The sequence below is a fragment of the Schistocerca nitens genome, chromosome 6 (genome assembly GCF_023898315.1).
Source record: "Schistocerca nitens isolate TAMUIC-IGC-003100 chromosome 6, iqSchNite1.1, whole genome shotgun sequence".
In the NCBI taxonomy this organism is placed as follows: domain Eukaryota; kingdom Metazoa; phylum Arthropoda; class Insecta; order Orthoptera; family Acrididae; genus Schistocerca; species Schistocerca nitens.
The window spans coordinates 170001298-170024108 of NC_064619.1; the positions used below are offsets into that span (position 1 = coordinate 170001298).

Genomic DNA, 22811 nt, shown 5'->3' on the forward strand with positions numbered 1-22811 from the left:
GGATCCCAATATAGTTCCCCTGGGCACACTTGAAGTTACTTCTACATCTGTTGATTACTTTCTATCCAAGATAACATGCTGCATACTGCCTTTCAAAAAATCCTCAATTCAGTTAAAAATTTTGCTGTATACCCATACATTGCACTTTTGATAATAAGAGTAGGTACAATATTAAACCAAGTGCTTTTCAGAAATTGAGAAATACTGCATCTGCCTGACTGCTTTCAGTGTGTCATGTGAAAAAAAAAGAAAAAAAGGTAGATAATACAATGTATTGTAATTAATTTTATTTTGGTTGACAGACACTCAGCCTTTTATGTAAAGCTCTAGAATTTTTCGAACTTCTTTCTCTGTATATCAGTAAATTTTAGTCTTCAAATTTAACCATTAACTGTTTTATTGTGTGCTTTTCTCTTCTTTATGTCTTAAGATGAAGTTGCAAGGGCACTTTCTGGTTTTTCAGACTGACATCCCTAGAACTTCACTTGACTTTTGCAAACAGTTCAAAGTCATACAGCATCTAGACTGGAAATAGTCACGACAGTGTATGTTCAAAGTTTGATTTTTTTCACAAAATGTAAAATTCATATTGTTGTATTGTCATCATGTAACATCAAGCAGTGAATGCCCAACCTTGGCCTATAGCAAAAATGTATAAACAACTGGTGCAGGCAGACTTAAGAATTTCTCTCTTTGTGAAATACTCAATTATTGAGACAATAGACAAGCTCACTAAAAACACTGTCACAGAAAATTTTACTTCAAAAGAAAGATGCACTTAACATGATGAAGAGAGAGATTGAAAACATTATTTTATCAACTGTTTTTCTTGATTATAGCAGTATATTCAGATTTTTTAAAAATTGTCACTGAAATGCCCTTAAATTTGATCTGTCTTGTACTTCAGTAGCATGTAACATCAATGGGACTGCTTTTCTTTTATTAATGTAAGAACAGATGTAACAAGAAATAGGAAGATTAGGGTGTAATACCTTCATTAATTAGTTCATTAGAGATGAAACGTAAGCTTGGGTTAGACAAAAGTTTGGAAGGTAATCATCTGTTTCCTTTTTAAAGTAACAATTACAGCATTCTCTGTTAGTGATTTAGGGAAGAATGACTGGCTGGGGATTTTCAGCCCCCTTTACCTGGATGTAATTCTAGCAATTTAACTACTGTACCACCTCACTTGGTGCACACTGATGCAATCTTGTCACTGTTTAAATTCACAGGTATCAGGTGATTTTTCATTGCGATCAGCATTGCAGCTGGTTGAGTGTTTAGAGGTTCCTGTGTTTTTCTCCATGTAAAACACTAATCTTCTTTTACTATTGCTTTCATTGTGACAACACTATTATTACTTAATGAACTGTAAGGATTTTCAGGAACTTCTTTGCTTGCTGACAGAATGTATCTCTGAGACTATGAAATTCACCAGACATTAAATGTAAGGACTGAATCCAAACTTTTTATTTAGAATCATATTAAATTTTACCATTCTGAGAAGGCAAGATTTTTTAATTTAGTCCATAATGGACTGCACCTTTGAGGGGTGTGACTGACAAGTTTCTAACATCTGTCATTAACTTATTGAATGCTCTACACATTTCAGTGTTCACACTATAATCATCATTGGGTGGGAAATTATTTAAATTAGCCTTTTGTGCTTTGTGAAATGTACACTGTCCCTTTTAAACTAGTAAGGAACATCTTACACTGATCTTGATACCAGCAAATTCTGTAATTCACTCTTCTTTCTCAGCATGGTGAACATTGGTGTTTTTCCTGGGAAGCATCAACTTAGAAGTAAAAATTAAATTACCTCTCAATTTGTATATTATGTAATTCAACAGGCATAATTGTCAGTACCACTGATAAAACACTTAAAAACAAAACCAACATGCCTTACATTCAGAACAATATTTCCTTCTTCAGAGTGAAGGGCAGGGTGTAATGGGAGGTTGAGAAAGTCGGGCAGGAGCAGGACCTCACATGGAGAGGAACCTACTTCTTTTTTTGAAATTTTTATTTATTTTTTATTTTTAGAAGGGAAGATGATGGGACAAGTGTAAGGGAATGTAATTGGTTAAAGGTAGCACACTACATAATAATGTACTATCTTCCTTTCAAAGATGATAGAAGAAACAGAATGAGAAGTAAAAAAGGGAAGAGAAAATGAAAAAGTGGAATAATGCAGTTAAATAACAGAAAAAAGGAGAAAGAGGAAAAGAGAGAGGAGATGTTTGTATGTATGTATGGAAGGGTAGCTAGCTAGCTGGATATCCATCCATCTAGCAATAGTATACAACTTGAGTAGTTTCTCATGTTGAGTGCTTGTGGGTGAGTCTGTAAAGCAAATGCTACAATGGGAACAGTTGTAGGTGAAGACTGTTAGGACATAGTTTGACAAGGGTGTCGTGCAAATTAGGAGAGTGATGGCCGGCAAACAGTGGATGGTGTGGAAAGCATATCTGGGAGAGACCATCTCATTTCAGTGCTCAATTTCAGAAAGAGTGATATATTGGGGCATTAAAAAGCCTAGATGGTACTGGGTGATGAGTAGGATGCTTATGACACTTTTCAAAGAGGGGCAATATTGGGTGGAGGGATGGAGAAGGAGACAGCTTGAGAGATGACTAAGCATCGAAGAATTTATTGTTAGAAGAGATAAATTTAGCATAAATACTTAGGCTGTAGGAAAGGAAATGTTGACATGGAAGTGATGGCAGCTGTTGAAGTGGAGATACTGTTCTTTCTGGTTGGTTTGATGTGGACTCATATTCGAATTTCGTCCTCAGTGACATTGAGGTCAACATCCATGAAAGTAGCTCTGTTTTTGGAGAAGGGTCAGGTGAATTTACTTTAGGCAAAGAAGTTAATGTGGTTTGAGGCACAAAGGTGTTACTTTTCACTATGAGCTCAGAACACAAGGATACATAATTAATCCCCTCCCCCTCCCCCCCCCCCCCCTCCCCAATTTTTTTTGTTTGTCTGGTCCTCAAAGGCGAAGCAGTTGTTGGTGAGGATGAAATTTCCTATTGTGACAATAAACAAAAGTGCTAAAGGACATAAGAGGTCATGTTGATGTGGGATGTAGGTGTAAGAAAGATCACATTGGTGCTGATAAAATTTTCAAAGTGAGGAGTGAGAATGGATTTGAGATGTTTTAGGAAGGGGTTGGTGTCTTTTATGTAACATGGGAGACTTTCTGTACAGCTAGAGGTGTTTGGTTGGAGGTTTGAAGATTACTGCTACAACGGTATTACTAGGGAGGTTGTGTTTCTGGTAGAAAATGGGGGTGCGTCTGTCAGGAAGGTAGCTATGAGCCATCATGAAGGCCCTAGAGTTCTTAACAGCCTTTGTTTCTCAGTCTGGATGGAAAGAGTGGGGTCATTATGACATGCTTTTGCTTGTTACAGTGGGTAAGAGCAGACAAAGTCCCACTGCTGCATTCTGTCATGGTCATATATCACAACAGTGAAGCCTTTATCCAGATAAAGGATGCTGATGTCAGTCTTCTTTCAGAAGACACAGAATATGACCTTTCCTACATCTTTGTCATCCTTCTCAATCTAGAGTGTGAGTGACCTGCCCTCTGCCACTTTTCAACCTTCTCTCTTTCATTCCAGGAGTGGTAATGAATTGTGCAAAAAATAGGAGTATTATTAACCAATTTAAGTGTTTCTGTTAGCTGTACTGGGAGTTGTGCCTACTGAAGGTAAACGATGGTCAGTCTTTCTGCCTCTTAGTGATTTGACAGCTCCTTCACTTCTTAACTGAATTTATATGTTTTAGTCAGTTAACATTAAAAATCGTTTGTTGGGAATGTGGTGTAGAGATGCATTTCAACTAGAAGAAGTAAAATTACCTGACAATATGCGCTAATTAAAAAATACATTTGAATTCAGTGCTTTCAGAATTTTCAAAACGAGTTCTTCAGAAGGTTAAGGTAGGTACAGGAAATGAAAAGAGTAAAAGCCTTAGGGCTGAAGGGAAGGGAGAATCTTAGCACACACAAATTAATTGCAAAGCAACAGTAACTGTGGAAGAGCATTAAGGGTATTAAAGTCTAAATAAAATATTATTGGATGCTGTGTTCAGTTAACTACTGTAAAAATAAAATTATTTCAATCAAGCCATAATATTTATGAGTGCATATGGCAATTTAAATTCAGCATGACACTCACAGATATACCACATTTGTTTACGTTTGGTTACTTTTCATTCACAAGTAATGTAAACAATTATATTATTAAAGAATTCATAACTCCTTTTTGTTCTAATTGCTTTTATTTAGGTAGTGTCATCAAGAGAAACAAAACTGGAAGAAATTCCTGAATCAAGTACTGTCCCAAGTGACCAAGGAGTATCTGTCCAGAAGACAAGTGTATCTTATCGAGTCAGTGCCAAAAGAGGTAAATGATACAGCAATCACTATTAATTAAATCCCTTAAATAGAACATGCAAGAATTATTAAATGTATTTGTATGTTTATTTTTTCCTTCCTTTTCAGGTCGCCGGAAGAGAGAAACACCAAATGTAGAACAGTCACCAGGTAAAATGCACAATCCTCCCTACAGTGTAATAATTTTCCATTTCAGGATAAATTCCTGTAGCAAAGAAATAAAGGCCATGTTCTGTGTGTTAATTTAAATTTATGTCTGTAATCCATTGGTGTATAATATTACTGATCTAAACATGCTGCAAAATAATATATAAAATAGCTCAGGTCTTGGATTTCTTCAGAACAGCAAAGTTAAGATAGGAAACACAAAAAATACACTAAAAGTTCAGATTCCTGTTTGCTTTTGGAATTTCTCCCTTATTTTATGTGGTTGAACATAGTTTTGATTATGCGATCTCAGCATCCTATGTTCGTAGTTTATTAAAACATTTTATGGAAACTATGGCACATTGCTCTCTTTTGAAAACTTATTTTTTAAGCACTTTGATTTTTTTCATATGTCTTTTGTTGCAGCAATCTTAACATTAAATTTAAATTTTGTCTGACCAAAATTCGTGAATTACTCTTAAAGCATGTCATATGTGTGCAACAGTAATTAATTTTTCTAAGCAAAACTTAGGTATTTATAAATCTTGCTGTGACTTTCCTGTGATACAGAAATAGAATCTGTCAACCAGTTATACACAGTCAAATATGTAAATATTGTATGTTGTTCTACTGATAGATCTTCTGTTCCTGTAGTATTTTGTTGTTGATCTTGAGCCATAAAACACTGCTTTCAAGCTTGTACTGTAAGGGCTAAAGGTGGTTGGTGTTTTCTGTATATCTCTGCACTGCACAATTTCTCTTTCATTAGGCAAGACTTCTGTGCAAGGACAACAGTCTGCCTCTCAAGAATCAAGGCCAGGAACATCACAAGGTCCTATTCAAGCTACAAAGCCTGCTTTCCTGCTTAGACCAAAGCTTGGATTAAATGCTTCAGCCCATCCTGAACCTAGTTCTGAACCAGAACCCAAATCTGAGACTGAACCTAGCTCTGAACCAGAACCTAGCTCTGAACCAGAACCTAAATCTGAACCTGAACCCAGTTCTGAACCTGAACCCAGTTCAGAACCAGAACCTAAATCTGAACCCGAGCCAGCTTCAGAGCCTGAGCCATCATCTGGGACTGGATCCAAAGCAAAGCCCAAGCTTGTGCCTACAAGCAGTGGGAAGCCTTTTTCTGCACAGGCTGTGCCACAGCCTCAAGGTAATAGATTATGTAGTAAACTCTAACTTAAAGTAGAAAACTCTAACTTAAAAAAACTGCTTTGAGTTTTTCCCCTTGAAGGCAACTTTATTGTATACAGCATACAACAGTTAAAACATTTACTTGTAATTCAGCATGTTAAAATATTATTCATTTGGTAATAGAAAATACATATTGCACGAAATCTTCTGGTCTTGGGATCTCTTGACATTTGTACACATCAAAATATAAGACTGATTCTTATGTCATAGTGACAATAAATATTTGTTTGGAGGTAGTAACCAAACGTTTTGATAAATGTATGGAAACAATAAGAAAAAACACTCCTGACAAATTTTACTCCTGTGTACTTTATATTTAATTATCAAATAAAACAGAGAAGGGGCAACTATCTGTATCTGTAACTTAGTGAAACATCTTGTACACATATTCCAAGCATGTACAGGGTTATGCAGGATGATAATGTGCAGCTTGTATCACAAATATTGTTAAATGAAGAAATGAAGCTAAGTAAGACATTTATTAGAAGTGAAAATACATGAAAGTTATATGTACGAATAGTTTGCATCAATATACATCCGGCAGATGATGTATGGCAGTTATTCTTGCAATTTATTTTTTGGGTGTACATGTATTCTTGATAATAATCTGTGTCAATAATAACTTAATAGTCTTAGACATGATCATTTTTTTGTACACGCATTTACAACAATGATATCTTGCCAAACGTATAATGAATATACACAACACGTTGCACATTGTATACTGTTATATAAAACCTATAATATATTGCAGTACATGAAAGTAGAACTATTAATAATGCAGATCAGAAATCCTAAAGTGAGTATAAACATCTTTCAGTTAACAGCTATTTTGACCTGCGCTTAAAAAGATTGACGTGGAGTTACTTTATATTATTTAGCAATCTACTATAAAACTGTCTTATAGCTCCAAGTGGACTGTGATCAGTAGCTTGTTTATTATTCAGTATCCTATGATAACTGGTTCATGCATTGTAATGATGAATACTTCTGTTCATTACACTTATTTCATCATTCTCTTTTGTAAACATTACAGTGTTAAGAACATCCAGGAACACACAGTCAGTTAATTATAATTTTTGAAGTATTCACTACAGAACTGGCACCTGCTTATATCAGCAGTTATCCTAACTGCTCTCTTTTGAAGCCTGAATATCCTATCCACGTAGGCTGTGGTTGTGCCACACCAAATTTCAGCCCCATATTGCAAATATATATCTGTATATTGAGCAAGCAGTAAAGGAAACAAAAGAAAAATTCGGAGTGGGTATAAAAATCCATGGAGAAGAAATAAAAACTTTGAGGTTCGCCGATGACATTGTAATTCTGTCAGAGACAGCAAAGGACTTGGAAGAGCAGTTGAACGGAATGGACAGTGTCTTGAAAGGAGGATATAAGATGAACATCAACAAAAGCAAAACGAGGATAATGGAATGTAGTCGAATTAAGTTGGGTGATGTTGAGGGAGTTAGATTAGGAAACGAGACACTTAAAGTAGTAAAGGAGTTTTGCTATTTGGGGAGCAAAATAACTGATGATGGTCGAAGTAGAGAGGATATAAAATGTAGACTGGCAATGGCAAGGAAAGCATTTCTGAAGAAGAGAAATTTGTTAACATTGAGTATAGATTTAAGTGTCAGAAAGTTGTTTCTGAAAGTATATGTATGGAGTGTAGCCATGTATGGAAGTGAAACATGGACGATAACTAGTTTGGAGAAGAAGAGAATAGAAGCTTTCGAAATGTGGTGCTACAGAAGAATGCTGAAGATTAGATGGGTAGATCACATAACTAATGAGGAGGTAATGAATAGGATTGGGGAGAAGAGGAGTTTGTGGCACAACTTGACTAGAAGTAGGAATTGGTTGGTAGGACATGTTCTGAGGCATCAAGGGATCACCAATTTAGTACTGGAGGGCAGCGTGGAGGGTAAAAATCGTAGAGGGAGACCAAGAAATGAATACACTAAGCAGATTCAGAAGGATGTAGGCTGCAGTACGTACTGGGATATGAAGAAGCTTGCGCAGGATAGGGTAGCATGGAAAGCTGCATCAAACCAGTCTCAGGACTGAAGACCACAACAACAACAACATTGCAAATATGGATTAAAAAACATACTTGTTTAAGAACAGGAGGAAGTTTATTTTAGGGGTATTATAGTGAGTAAATATTGCAGGTAACCTTTTTACAGATATGGTTGGTATGCTCTGTCTGTAGAGGATGTTCATCAATCATAATGCCCAAAAACTTAAGTTTCTCAGGTGTTTCAACTGTAGACTGGGATTCTGTATGACATTTAGTTCAAAGTTCTCTTTATTGCTTTGGAATGCTAACTGCTCACTAGAACCACAGCTAACCATCAGTTATTAATACATACAAGAAACAAAAATGCCTACAAATACTTCTCCGGGGGACTCCACAGCTGAGAGTTTCGTATGCTGATTTTACTGTTAACAGCTTACTTTCATTCTTATAATATAGTTCAGTACACTGTCTTCTGTCTCAGAGATAAGAACTTAAAATGGTTTGTGCTAGTCCTCTGATACCATAAGTTTGTAACTTGGATAATATTACTGCGTGATTCCAAGAATCAAAGACCTTAGAAAACTCTAAAAACGTTCCAGTGACTTTCTTTCCTTTATGCAGTCTGTTTAGCAGTGCATGGAGAAACATTTATTCTGCTGTTATTGTATACCTTCCTTTTCAGAAATTTTGCTGCAAGTTGTTTAATAGGTTTTATTTACAGAAGAAAGATTCCACTCTTCCAAGTGATGTACCAAGTATTGAAGTCAATGTAATTGGCATTTGATTCTTTATCTCAGTGGTTGCTCCCTTTTTATTCACTGGTCACATCTCAGTAAATTTTAAAAGTTCTGAGAAGCTCCTTGGGCAGTTGAATGTTTATTAAATGTGTTATTCCTTTTTATTAATTCATTTTTGCATTCTTTAAGTAGTGTAGATGATATAGTGTCCCAGTGAGTGGATGTTTTTATTTTGAGTTTTGAGATTATTTTCATGACTTCATATTCTGTCACACTTGTTAGGTACAATGAATTACTCATTTTAACTGAGTTTACTTGTAATGTTGGTTCATAAATTTCTTCCCTGCATGCATTACTGAAATGTTTTATGAAAGCCTCAAATACTGTCATAGGCTCCCTCACCTTCTAAAAGAAAAATGGGGAGTTGGCGAGGGAGCCTATGCTTTGTTACTGCAGCCTGAATACTCTCTGCTTTCACATTCTCACCACAGTCAAGACTGTCTTACTAACAGTACTGAATTTACTTCTCCTTTCAGCTAATAGTTTGTGTTTAGTGTCTTCGGGGACTTCCTATACATATTTCTGCTGTTTTGTACTTTGTTATGAAGTATTGCAATTTTATATCTCTGAACAGCACATGAGTTGTCCATATTTTCCTTTAATTTGTCAATTTTCGGGAGGAATTTTAAGACTCTTTGTGGAATCTGATTTCCTTAATTTTTTTTACTACTGGACATGCCCACTTAAAACATGGTTATATGTTTCATAGAAATGGCCCCACTTTTCATTAATATCATCAGATTTGTATATCTTCTGCCGGTCTCTTTGTGAAAGGTTCTCCTTAAGTTTGTCATGGTCATTTTTTTTATAAGAGAGTAAGTCACTGTGCAGAACAGAATTACTTTGTGGTGACTGTTAATCTCTGTGGATAGAGCTTTATGGCCAGAGAGAGAGAGAGAGAGAGAGAGATTTTAGTGGTTCTTACCATTATGTCTTCCCTATTTAACTTTATAACAACATGGACAGAGCAAGACTGTGAGTCAAGTTTTGTCCTAGTTGGTAAAGAATTTGTATTGATATGGTTATAGCAGTATAACAAGTCAGAATACCGAAGTAATTTACATTATAGCTTAAATAGTCAATGTTCATATCTATTATTATTATGACCTGTTTTCTGTTTGTTGATAGTTCGTCCAGAAATTCTTCTAAATTGCAGAAGAATTCATCTACATCACCAATCAGTGTTTTTAAACTCAACATTTCTTACATAAATGTGCTAAAGGGCACAGATATGAAACATATAACAGTAATAATAATAATATTTATTCAGCATCGAATAATCAAATACAATCCCTAGAAATAATACAATTTCAGGACATCATACAGATTATTCTTCTGAATATGTCATTTTATAAATTACAGACTAAAGATTTGTTTGTATTAATAAATTTTACATTTTGATGCATTTTACATTTGGTAGTATACAATCACAATATTATAAATATTGTTGTTATCAACATTATATTAGTTTGTAGGTTATTTAAAACTATGAGCTTGACATATTTATGAAGCACTTTTCATACAGATATAATACTCGTCTAGGGAATAAAAAGGGTTTCCAATTAGAATTCTTTTTAGCTGATCTTTTAATTTGTTAGTAGGAAGGGTTGTAAGATTTTTTGGTAGGGCATTGGCTAGCTTCAGTCCAGCATGAAGTGCATTTTTTTTCATATAAAGCTGTTCTGTGGCTATTTACATGGTATCTGAACTTTCACCTTGTATCATACTGGTGCAGGTCACAGTTGAAATTTGGATTTATTGTTTTCACAAGCAATATAACTTGCAATATGTATACACCTATAATGGTAAGCACACCTAATTTTGGGAACAGATTCCATGATTCTTGAGGTTTGGCACCACAAATAATTCTGATAACTTTTTTCTGTAGTATTAATAATGTGCTTAGGTTGGCTTGAGTTGTTGCACCCCATATTTCTACAGCATAGTTTAAATTTGCTCCTTTACTCTAAACGCCTAAGAGTTCGCCTTGCTTTGTTGTCTTAAATTTCCACTTGTGTTTATCAGTGAGGTTTGAAACCTCCAAAGCACATACTATTTACATTTAAAAATATTTTTCCTGAAATCTTCTGTCTTCTTAAGTTTTTGCTAGAATGTAAGCTTTGAGGTCAGAGATTTTTTCTGCAATTGAACTAATGGGTGCAAAATTAAAAGAAACTTAAGCTAATTATATCTAGAACATTAATCAAGTAAACTTTGAACTTGAAGTTCTTAATCTGAAATGACATAATTATCTGAACAAGCTTCTCCGTTATAGGTGGAGCACTTCATATCTACACTCCTCGTCATGACTTTAATGCCATGGATTGCACTGACATTGTGATTGGCTCTGCTCGGGGAAGTAGACATCGTATAATGGACTACTACACACGAGACAGGTATGTGTACGCTATTTCATGGTGCATCGTAGAATCTGTAAAATTCTGTTACTCAAAATTCATTGCTCCTAGCAGATTATTTTTGAAAAACAAAAATAACATTTGTCTTGAACTGTATTTGTAGCTCCTCAGATAACTTCTCTATTTATTACTGAGTAATACATGGCAGGTGTGTTATTGCAAATATCGTGTATTGTTCTTCAAAACTAAAACAAGGAAGATGTGGAGTTAAAGTGACTTGTAGGCAAAAGGCAGTAAATCTACTAAAACCGAAATATAGATTAAAAGTATTCCTTATTAGTCATTCCTCGCTTAAACTGACTAATCTCTGGGTTCTTATTTTACTTGCTAATTTTAATGTTATAATTAAAGTAAATTGTCATGTTTAAATAGTTACCTCACTCCCCACCAGTGGTTATGTTTCAAGTGCTATTGCTGTACAGAGTAATGAAAAGCAGCAGCTGAATGGGATACTGAAAGAAATTGGAAAACAGCAAATTCAGAGTGTATCTGCTAATGGAAGTTATCCATTTATGGTTATGTTAAGTGTAAAACGAAAAACTCAATGCATAATTAGCAGAATGTCAGTAATGCTAATTTATGTTACCAGCACATCACACTTACTTTTTAAAAATTGTGTAATATGATTCTTATTCTTAGTTTTGGTGTTTGCTCTGAAGTTCAGGTCTGTTCAGCTATCATCAAGGTTGTGTGTGGTATAGTTTAGTTCACATCTTTCATTAATATGCTGGTGTCAACAGAAAGCTTTATTAATGTAGATTAAAAATATGAGGGTAATCAGGAGTGAACTTCATGGGGCTCCATATTTTATGTTCCCCATTCTGAGTTTAATTTTATTCCTGTGATACAGCTCTTCAGTGTGATTCTCTGATTCCATTTTTTATATTGATGGAGTGAAATATAGTTCATTTTTGACTACACAATTTTACAAAAATCACATGGACTGCAGCCTTTAACTAGCACATAGTAATGATTTTTTGATTTTTTTAGGATAGCTGTTGCTTAGAGTTTTAAATTGTCTGAAACACCCAAATGTTCATGAATTAAATTTGACACATTGCCTAAATAAATAGAAAGAACACACAGTTCTTGTGTGCTGGGTCAGATCACCTAGTTCCTTCTAATATTTCTTGTATTTATAACGTAAATGACACAAACTCTAAAAGTGTGTGTGTGTGTGTGTGTGTGTGTGTGTGGTTTTTTTTTTTTTTTTTTTTTTTTTTTTTTTTTTTTTTTTTAGTAGTGTTTGCATCTTAGAGTAATACCACTGTCAGATGGCTTGTGGAGTATGGATGTAGATGTAGAAAGCGCTGTGGAATGTGTAAATAGTGTGTGTATGACACGATGTCATTATGAGAACCTATAAAAGGAATGTCGCTTTACTCTATTTCCTATTTCTTTTATAACATTCAAACTATGATGCTTGTACAAATATGAGGTTTGGTTTCTACTCTTTCCCACAGAGGTTGTTGCATAGCAATCATCACTTCAGTAATGATGGACACCCGGCCATCCACGGAAATATAATAGCTCTGTATTTGAATTTTCTGTGTGTGATTTATGTACTACAATGTAATAGATGGTTGTATCTTCCAGGTCCACTCCAAAAGTTGATAAGTTCTGGGGAGGAAATGATGATTTGACTGCAGCAATGGGTTTCGAAAAAGATGGAGTTACAACAATATTGTTTAGAAAGAAACTGAAAGGTATTTAAATCATTTAATTACAGAGCAACTAATCAGTCAAAAGATGAGCTGCTATCTTGAGAAAGTGGTCGTCTATTAAATCATTGCCAAGACTTAGAGATAATTCATCTACAAAGTAAATCAAATGCAGCAATATTTTTAAAAGGTCAGAACTAGTGGTTTATAATAAATGTCAGATTCAGACATCCTTCATCAGGAATGTGAGGAGGATAGTAGTAAGGAGTTTTGGTAAATGGTTGTAGAACTGAATCTGATAATTATGTTATATCTGTTATTAATTATATATATATATATATATATATATATATATATATATTATAATTATTATTATTATTAATTGATAATTATGTTACACAGAAATAAAATGTCCAAAACAGTAAATGCCATTGGCTGTATCACATATAGGTCCAAGTAATGGAAATGTGGAAAGCGAAAAATACAGTAATAGTGTTTCAGTCATTTTGTTTATTATACTATGATGAAAACATACATATATGGTTTTAATTAAAATTGTAATTAATAAGGTACTGTTTTAGACTAAAGTAATAGTTTCTAGGTATACTATTCTATTAAATGTACAATCTTTTACACAGCTGTGGAGCCCACTGATCACACAATTGAGGAGGACTTAATGCATGTTATCTGGGCTAAAGGACAAGAGCCAAACAGATACATACACAATCCTAAATCAGGCTTAGAGAAGGATAAAGCGTCAGTGAAAGACTTTTATCGTCAGGATGAGTTGAAGTATCATGGTCATGGCTCACAAAGAGGACAGACGACACTTAACTTCTATGGTAATACTATCACCAACAATTTAATCTCATGCTGATCAAAGTGTGTAATACCTCAGTATTTCTTTTGCCAACTTTTTCTACAGAAGAAGCAGAGCGTGAGCAGAAAACTGCAGCCACTACTGATGCCAGCATCTGTGGTGGTCACTGGCGAACTCCTCGTGGATGTGATCCTGAGAAGGGCCAGTGCGAGTATTATGCCCGGTGGGAACATCACAACAAAAAGGATGAGCTTCGATTTACAATACATACAAAGCACACTGACACATGGACGGGAATTGGCTTCTCAAATGATACTAGAATGGTAAATAAATACAAGTATAAAGTAAAACACCTGCCAAATATCTGTTGTAGTGAGATGTTCATGTCATAAGATTCCCTCCTGATTACTGGCTCACAAATAAAGTCGTAGAGAGCAGTTAAAATGTTAGTTAAAGTCATCATTGTAATATGTCTATTGCATACTGCTGTAAATGGAATCTCATAACATGTAGCCTTTTGTTTGAAACTCCATGCTAGGAATTACAATAGTTTTTTGAGCATTTCAATGTGAATAATGACATTCATCTACTATCATAATGAAGTAGTCACCGTGATTCACTTATGCCAGGTAAAATTAACTTTGACATCTTTATGTGAAATGTACATTGGTGGTAGTTGATTGTTATGCAGTCAGCTTCAAATGGTGGTTTTTGGAATTTTCTCAACAGTGTTCCTCAGAAACAACACCGCCTTGCCTCCAGTGATTCCCATTTGAGTTCCCAGAGCATCGCCATAATAATTGTGTTTTTATTGAACCTGGTTACTTGGTAACAAATTAGCAGCCCACTTCTGAACTCCTTTAATATCTTCCTGTAATCCAACCTTGTGTCGCATTGTCCTGTTGGAATTGCCCAAGTCTTTCGGAATGCACAATGGACATGAATGGATGCAGGTGATCAGACAGAATGATTATGTACATGTCACCTATCAGAGTCGTATCTAGACGTATCAGGTGTCCCATATCACTCCAACTGCACACGCCCCATACCATTACAGAGCCTCCACCAACTTGAACAGTTCCCTGCTGACATGCAGGGTCCATGGATTCATGAGGTTGTCTCCATACCCGTTCATGTCCATCCACTTTATACAATTTGAAATGAGACTCATCCAACCAGGTAACATGTTTCTATTCATCAACAGTCCAATAGCAGTGTTGACGGACCCAGGCGAGGCGTAATGCTTTGTGTCGTGCAGTTGTCAAGGGTACAAGAGTGGCCTTCAGCTCTGAAAGCCCATAATAAGCGTAATGCTTTGTGTCGTGCAGTTGTCAAGGGTACAAGAGTGGTCTTCAGCTCTGAAAGCCCATATTGATGATGTTTTGTTGAATGGTTCGCATGCTGACACTTATTGATGGCCCAGTATTGAAATCTGCTGCAATTTGTAGAAGGGTTGCACTTCTGTCATGTTGAATGATTGTCTTTGGTTGTCATTGGTCCCGTTCGTGCAGGATCTTTTCCTGGCTGCAGCAGTGTTGGAGATCTGATGTTTAACCAGATTTCTGATATTCACGGTACACTCTTGAAAATGGCCATATGGAAAAATCCCCACTTCATTGCTATCTCAGAGATGCTCATGTGCTGACTGTTACACCACATTCAAACTCACTTAAATCTTGATAACCTGCCATTGTAGCAGTGGTAACTGATCTAACAACTATGCCAGACACTTGCTGTCTTATACAGGTGTTGCCGACCACAGCACTGTATTGTGCCTGTATACATATCTCTGGAGTTGAATACATAAGCTTATATCTGTTTCTTAGCCGCTTCAGTGTATTTAAAAAGCTTCTTAAATCATTCAGCATCACATAAATATTGCTTCACTTAAAACAACCAGTTTTGACAGACTGTGCTGTCATCTTGAGGTCTTAAAATTTTTTTTCATTTTGAATCGTGTTCATCCTATGTTGGAGCTCATGCCCGCTTGTCACCTGAAGATGACAGTAATGTCCATTGAAACCAGTTGTTTTAAATAAAGAAATATATATGTGACCTTGGCAGTTGAATGTTTTTTAGCAAGTAAAAAAGATTACTGCTTCGGTCTTCGCAAAATGAAAGAATTTCATCAAAAGCTTCTGTTCTCTTCCTGTCTGAACTGCTTATCATCCATGCTTCACTTCCATACAGGGCTACACTCCAGACAAATACTGTCAGAAAAGACATTGTATGCTATTGCCAGTTTTTATTTTATATCCTCTCTACTTTGGCCATCCTAAATTACACTCCTGGAAATGGAAAAAAGAACACATTGACACTGGTGTGTCAGACCCACCATACTTCCTCCGGACACTGCGAGAGGGCTGTACAAGCAATGATCCCACGCACGGCACAGCGGACACACCAGGAACTGCGGTGTTGGCCGTCGAATGGCGCTAGCTGCGCAGCATTTGTGCACCGCCGCCGTCAGTGTCAGCCAGTTTGCCGTGGAATACGGAGCTCCATCGCAGTCTTTAACACTGGTAGCATGCCGCGACAGCGTGGACGTGAACCGTATGTGCAGTTGACGGACTTTGAGCGAGGGCGTATAGTGGGCATGCGGGAGGCCGGGTGGACGTACCGCCGAATTGCTCAACACGTGGGGCGTGAGGTCTCCACAGTACATCGATGTTGTCGCCAGTGGTCGGCGGAAGGTGCACGTGCCCGTCGACCTGGGACCGAACCGCAGCGACGCACGGATGCACGCCAAGACCGTAGGATCCTACGCAGTGCCGTAGGGGACCGCACCGCCACTTCCCAGCAAATTAGGGACACTGTTGCTCCTGGGGTATCGGCGAGGACCATTCGCAACCGTCTCCATGAAGCTGGGCTACGGTTCCGCACACCGTTAGGCCGTCATCCGCTCACGCCCCAACATCGTGCAGCCCGCCTCCAGTGGTGTCGCGACAGGCGTGAATGGAGGGACGAATGGAGACGTGTCGTCTTCAGCGATGAGAGTCGCTTCTGCCTTGGTGCCAATGATGGTCGTATGCGTGTTTGGCGCCGTGCAGGTGAGCGCCACAATCAGGACTGCATACGACCGAGGCACACAGGGCCAACACCCGGCATCTTGGTGTGGGGAGCGATCTCCTACACCGGCCGTACACCACTGGTGATCGTCGAGGGGACACTGAATAGTGCACGGTACATCCAAACCGTCATCGAACCCATCGTTCTACCATTCCTAGACCGGCAAGGGAACTTGCTGTTCCAACAGGACAATGCACGTCCGCATGTATCCCGTGCCACCCAACGTGCTCTAGAAGGTGTAAGTCAGCTACCCTGGCCAGCAAGATCTCCGGATCTGTCCCCCATTGAGCATGTTTGGGACTGGATGAAGCGTCGTCTCACGCGGTCTGCACGTCCGGCACGAACGCTGGTCCAACTGAGGCGCCAGGTGGAAATGGCATGGCAAGCCGTTCCACAGGACTACATCCAGCATCTCTACGATCGTCTCCATGGGAGAATAGCAGCCTGCATTGCTGCGAAAGGTGGATATACACTGTACTAGTGCCGACATTGTGCATGCTCTGTTGCCTGTGTCTATGTGCCTGTGGTTCTGTCAGTGTGATCATGTGATGTATCTGACCCCAGGAATGTGTCAATAAAGTTTCCCCTTCCTGGGACAATGAATTCACGGTGTTCTTATTTCAATTTCCAGGAGTGTATTTTTCTGCCCAAATATCAAAACTGATCTACGTCCAGTGTCTCATTTCATTTTATTTTGTTGATGTTCATCTTATATTACCTCGTTTCCATACACTGTCCATTCTGTTCAATTGCACATCAAAGTCCTTGTCTGTCTCTGCCAGAATTACAGTGTCATCAGCAGACTTCAAAGTTTTTATTTCTTCTCCCTGAATTTTAATTCTATCTCCAAATTTCTCCTCTGCTTCCTTTACTACTTGCTCAATGAACAGGTTGAATAACATTAGGTACATAGACCACAATCCTGTCTCACTCCTGTCTGAACTAAGGCTTCCCTTTCATGTCCGTAGACTCTTAAAATTGTACTCTGGTTTCTTTAAAAGCTGTAAATAATCTTTTGCTCTCTTGTATTTTATCCCTGATACCTTCAAAACTTTAAGAGAAAAAGGTAATTCAACATTGTCAAATGTATTGATCTTTCTCTTTGTTGTTGTTGTTGTTCTGGTCTTCAGTCCAGAGTTGGGTTTGATGCAGCTCTCCATGTTACTCTATCCTGTGCAAGCTTCTTCATCTCCAAGTACCTACTGCAACGCAACCTACATCCTTCTGAATCTGCTTTGTGTATTCATTTCTTGGTCTTCCTCTACGATTTTTACCCTCCACGCTGTCCTCGAATACTAAATTGGTGATCCCTTGATGCCGCAGAACATGTCCTACCAACCAATTCCTACTTCTAGTCAAGATGTGCCACAAATTTCTCTTTTTCCTAATTCTCTTCAGTACCTCCTCATTAGTTACATGATTTACCCATCTAAATTTCGGCAGTCTTCTGTAGCTCCACATTTCAAAAGCTTCTATTCTCTTCTTGTCTAAACTATTTATCGTCCATGTTTCACTTCCATACATGGCTACACTCCATACAAATACTTCGAGAAACGACTTCCTGACACTTAAATCTACACTCAGTATTAATAAATTTCTCTTCTTCAGAAATGTTTTCCTTCCCATTGCCAGTCTATATTTTATATCCTCTCTACTTTGACCAATATCAGTTATTTTGCTCACAAAATAGCAAAACTCATTTACTACTTTTAAGTGTCTAATTTCGTGTTCTGATTCGCCCAGTATCACCCTATTTAATTTGACTTCATTCCATTATCCTCATTTTGCTATTGTTGATATTCATCTTATATCCTCCTTTCAAGGCACTGTCCATTCCATTCAACTGCTCTTCCAGGTCCTTTGCTGTCTCTGACAGAACTGCAATGTCATTGGCAAACCTCAAAGTATTTTATTTTTTCTGCATGGGTTTTAATTCCTACTCCGAATTTTTCTTTTGTTTCCTTTAGTGCTTGCTCAATATACAGATTGAATGACATCGGGGATAGGCTACAACCCTGTCTCACGCCCTTCCCAACCAATGCTTCCCCTTGATGCCGCTCGACTCTTATAACTGCCACCTGGTTTGTGTACAAATTCTAAATAGCCTTTCACTCCCTGTATTTGACCCCTCAAACCTTCAGAATTTGGAAGAGAGTATTCCAGTCAACATTGTCAAAAGCTTGCTCTAAAGTCATCGTCGGGTGGCTTGCGGAGTATGGATGTAGATGTAGATGCTAGAAACGTAGGTTTGTCTTTCCTTACTCTATCTTCTAAGATGTATTGCCTCACATGTTCCAGGATTTCTACGGAAACCAGTCTTCCCTGAGGTTGGCTTGTACTAGTTTTTCCATTTGTCTGAAAAGAATTCATGTTAGTATTTTGCAACCGTGACTTATTAAACTGATAGTTCAGTAATTTTCACACCTGTCAACACCTGCTTTCTTTGGGACTGAAATTATTATGTTCCTCTTGAAGTCTGAGGGTATTTTGCCTGTCTCTTACATCTTGCTCACCAGATGGTAGAGTTTTGTCAGGGCTGGCTCTCCCAAGGCTGTCAGTAGTTCTAATGGAATTATGTCTACTCCCGGGGCCTTGTTTTGACTTAGGTCTTTCAGTGCTCTGTCAGACTCTTCATGCAGTATCATATCTCCCATTTCACCTTCATCTACATCCTCTTTCATTTCAATAATATTGTCCTCAAGTACATCACCCTTGTATAGTCCCCCTTTATACTCCTTCCACCTTTCTGGTTTTTCTTCTTTGCTTTGAACTGGTTTTCCATCTGAGCTCTTGATATTCATACAAGTGGTTCTCTTTTCTCCAAAGGTCTCTTTAATTTTCCTACAGGCAGTATCTATTTTACTCCTAGTGATATATGCCTCTACATCATTACATTTGTCCTCTAGTCATCCTTGCTTAGCTATTTTGCACTTCCTGTCAATCTCATTTTTGAGATGTTTGTATTCCTTTTTGCCTGCTTCATTTACTGCATTTTTATATTTTCTCCTTTCATCAATTAAATTCAATTTTTCTTCTGTTACCCAAGGATTTCTACTAGCCCTCTCCTTTTTACCTACTTGATCCTGTGCTGCCTTCACTATTTGATCTCTCAAAGCTACCCACTCTTCTTCTACTGTATTTCTTTCCCCCGTTCTTGTCAGTCATTCCCTAATGCTCTCTGTGAAACTTTCTACAACCTCTGGTTCTGTCAGTTTATCCAGGTCCCACCTCCTTAAATTCCCACCTTTTTGTAGTTTCTTCAGTTTTAATCTACAGTTCATAACCAATAGATTGTGGTCAGAGTCCACATCTGCCCCTGGAAATGTCTTACAATTTAAAACCTGGTTCCTAAATCTCTGTCTTACTATTGTATAATCTATCAGAAACCTTTCAGTATCACCAGGCCTCTTCCATGTATACAACCTTCTTTCATGATTCTTGGACCAAGTGTTAGCTATGATTAAGTTGTGCTCCGTGCAAAATTTTACAAGACAGCTTTCTCTTTCATTCCTTACCCTCATTCCATATTCAGCTACTACTTTTCCTTCTCTTCCTTTTCCTACTGTCGAATTCCAGTCCCCCATGACTATTAAATTTGTGTCTCCCTTCACTATCTGAATAATTATTTTTATATCATCATACTTTTCATCAATCTCTTCATTATCTGTGGAGCTAGTTGGTATATAAGCTTATACTACTGTGGGAGGTGTTGGCTGCGTGTCTATCTTGGCTACAATAATGCATTCACTATGCTGTTCGTAGTAGCTTACCCGCATTCCTATTTTTTTATTCATTATTAAACCTACTCCTCCATTACCCCTATTTGATTTTGTATTTATAACCCTGTATTCACCTGACCAGAAGTCTTGATTCTCCTGCCACCAAACTTCACTAATTCCCACTATATCTAAATTTAACCTATCCATTTCCCTTTTTAAATTTTCTAACCTACCTCTCCGATTAAGGGATCTGACATTCCACTCTCTGATGCGTAGAACACCAGTTTTCTTTCTCTTCTAACAACATCCTCCTGAGGAGTCCCCACCCGGAGATCCAAATGGGGGACTATTTTACCTCTGGAATATTTTACCCAAGAGGATGCCGGCATCATTTAACCATACAGTAAAGCTGGATGCCCTCGGGACAAGTTATGGCTGTAGCTTCCCCTTGCTTTCAGCCATTCGTAGTAAAAGCACAGCAAGACCATTTTGGTTAATGTTACAAGGCCAATCAGTTAATCATCCAGACTGTTGCCCCTTCAACTACTGATAAGACTGCTGCCTCTCTTCAGGAACCACACATTTGTCTGGCCTCTCAACAGATACCCCTCCATTGTGGTTGCACCTACAGTACAGTACAGTACAGTACAGCCACCCCACCAACGGCAAGGTCCATGGTTCATGGGATGAGGGGGGGGGGGGGCTTTCTCTTTATCCTCTTCAATTTCAGCCTGCTATCCATCACTATGAGGTTTTGGTGTGAGTCTATATTTGCATTTGAGATGCCCCGCAGTCCAGAATTTTGTGTCTAAATTGTTGGCTGACTGTGATATAGTCCACTTAAATTTTTTTTGTGTCTCCTGGTCCTCTACAAGTATATCTTATTTTCTTGTGTTTCCTGCAATTTATAGCAGAATTGTAGAAGCCTTTGGCCCCTATTATATTTCTTTCCCCAGCCTATATTCCTCAGTGACCTTACCATCCGTTCCCTATCTTATTCCAAATACGTAAGACTGTCAAATTTTCTTCCCCTTTCACATGCACTCTGGATATCAGTAGATCTGATATACATGTACAGACAAACAGGTGATTACAATTTCAGGAAAACTCAACAATTTATTCATAAGTCAGTATCACGCTGGCTCACCTCTGGCATTTATGCAAGCAGTTATTCGGCTTAGCATTGACTGATAGAGTTGTTGGATGTTGTCCTGAAAGATAGTACACCAAATTCTGTACAATTGGCACATTAGATCATCAAAATGCCAAGCTGGTTGGAGGGCCCTACCCGTAATCCCCCAAACATTCTCAGTTGAGGAGAGATCTGGCAACCTTGCTGGCAAATGTAGGATCTGGCAATCATAGAGACAAACAGTAGCAACTCTCCCCATGTGCAGGGGAAGGGGAGTGGCATTATCTTGCTGAAATGTAGGCTCTGGATGACTTGACATGCAGAGCAACAAAACAGGGTGTAGGATTTCATCGATTTATCACTGCACTGTAAGGGTGCTGCGAATGTCAATCAAAGGGGTCCTTCTGTGAAAAGAAATGGCACCCCACACTATCACTCCTGGCTGTTGGGCCAACAGTCAGGTTGGTGGGCGACAGTGAGCTTGGTATCCCACACTTGCCTGGGCCATCTCCAAATGTCTTCACCGGTCATTGGGGTTTAGTTCAAAGCAGGACTCATCACTGAAGACAAATCTACTCTAGCCAGTGAGATTTCAGGCTGATGGGATACCAACTTGACTGTTGCCTGCCTTATGGCCTGACAACGAGGAGTGATTATCTGGGGCACCATTTCTTTTCATAGCAGAACTCCATTATCAAGTGGTATGATTGTCAATGTGCTCCTGATATTCCTCTTACAGACATTAGCTGCCTGCTGTAATGTCACTGGTGCTCACAGCATCATCATATATGGGCATACATTGACTTGGGGGATCAATGCGCCCACTTCAGCTGCATGATCGCTGGATGCCATGCCATGCTGAGCTGCAGGGCAGCCTCTCTGTTTACAATGTTATCAGTGATTTTTATTTCTATAGCTTTTTTAATTACACAATCCCAGAAACTATTAGTGTGAGTCATGTTGGAAGGACATCGGATAACATTTGACAAGACATCCATTGTGACTCGCATGAACGGCTTGTGAGATTGTCTAATTAAAGTAGACATTGAAATAAAAATCACCAGTAACACCCTAAATAGAGATGGCGGCCTGCTGCTCAGCACAGTGTGGGGTCCAACAGTTGCGCAGTTGAAGTAGGCACATTGACTGCCAAGTCAATGTATGCCCATATATGGTGCTGCCACAGGCACCAATGATGCACAGCCAGCAGCTAGTGTATATAAGGGGTGTTCCAGCAGCCCAATGACAGTTATAACACTTGAAAATGGCGTATGAGTGCTTGACCAAAAGCTCATGTAATTTTAATCACTTAACGCTGCTGAAAACCTGAGAACTTTTTATTCACAGCTAATTTTGTATTTTCATGAAGTAATGAGTGCTATGAGCAGGGGATCTCAAATTGATTCCATATTTTTAGA

At 38.1% G+C, this 22811-nt stretch overlaps 1 protein-coding gene across 3 annotated transcripts in view; it reads left to right on the plus strand.

Annotated features, from left to right (window-relative positions):
• The window catches only part of LOC126263750 (uncharacterized), a 498031-nt gene that overhangs the window by 424136 nt on the left and 51084 nt on the right, over window positions 1–22811 (plus strand). For 2 of the 3 annotated variants that reach the window (XM_049960935.1, XM_049960936.1), the window contains exons 9-15: window positions 4298–4415; window positions 4514–4555; window positions 5322–5714; window positions 10851–10971; window positions 12589–12698; window positions 13292–13495; window positions 13579–13796. In XM_049960935.1, coding sequence (XP_049816892.1) covers window positions 4298–4415; window positions 4514–4555; window positions 5322–5714; window positions 10851–10971; window positions 12589–12698; window positions 13292–13495; window positions 13579–13796 — 1206 coding nt within the window. The remainder of the gene's footprint in view (window positions 1–4297; window positions 4416–4513; window positions 4556–5321; window positions 5715–10850; window positions 10972–12588; window positions 12699–13291; window positions 13496–13578; window positions 13797–22811) is intronic. The other variant, XM_049960937.1, reaches the window with a different exon arrangement.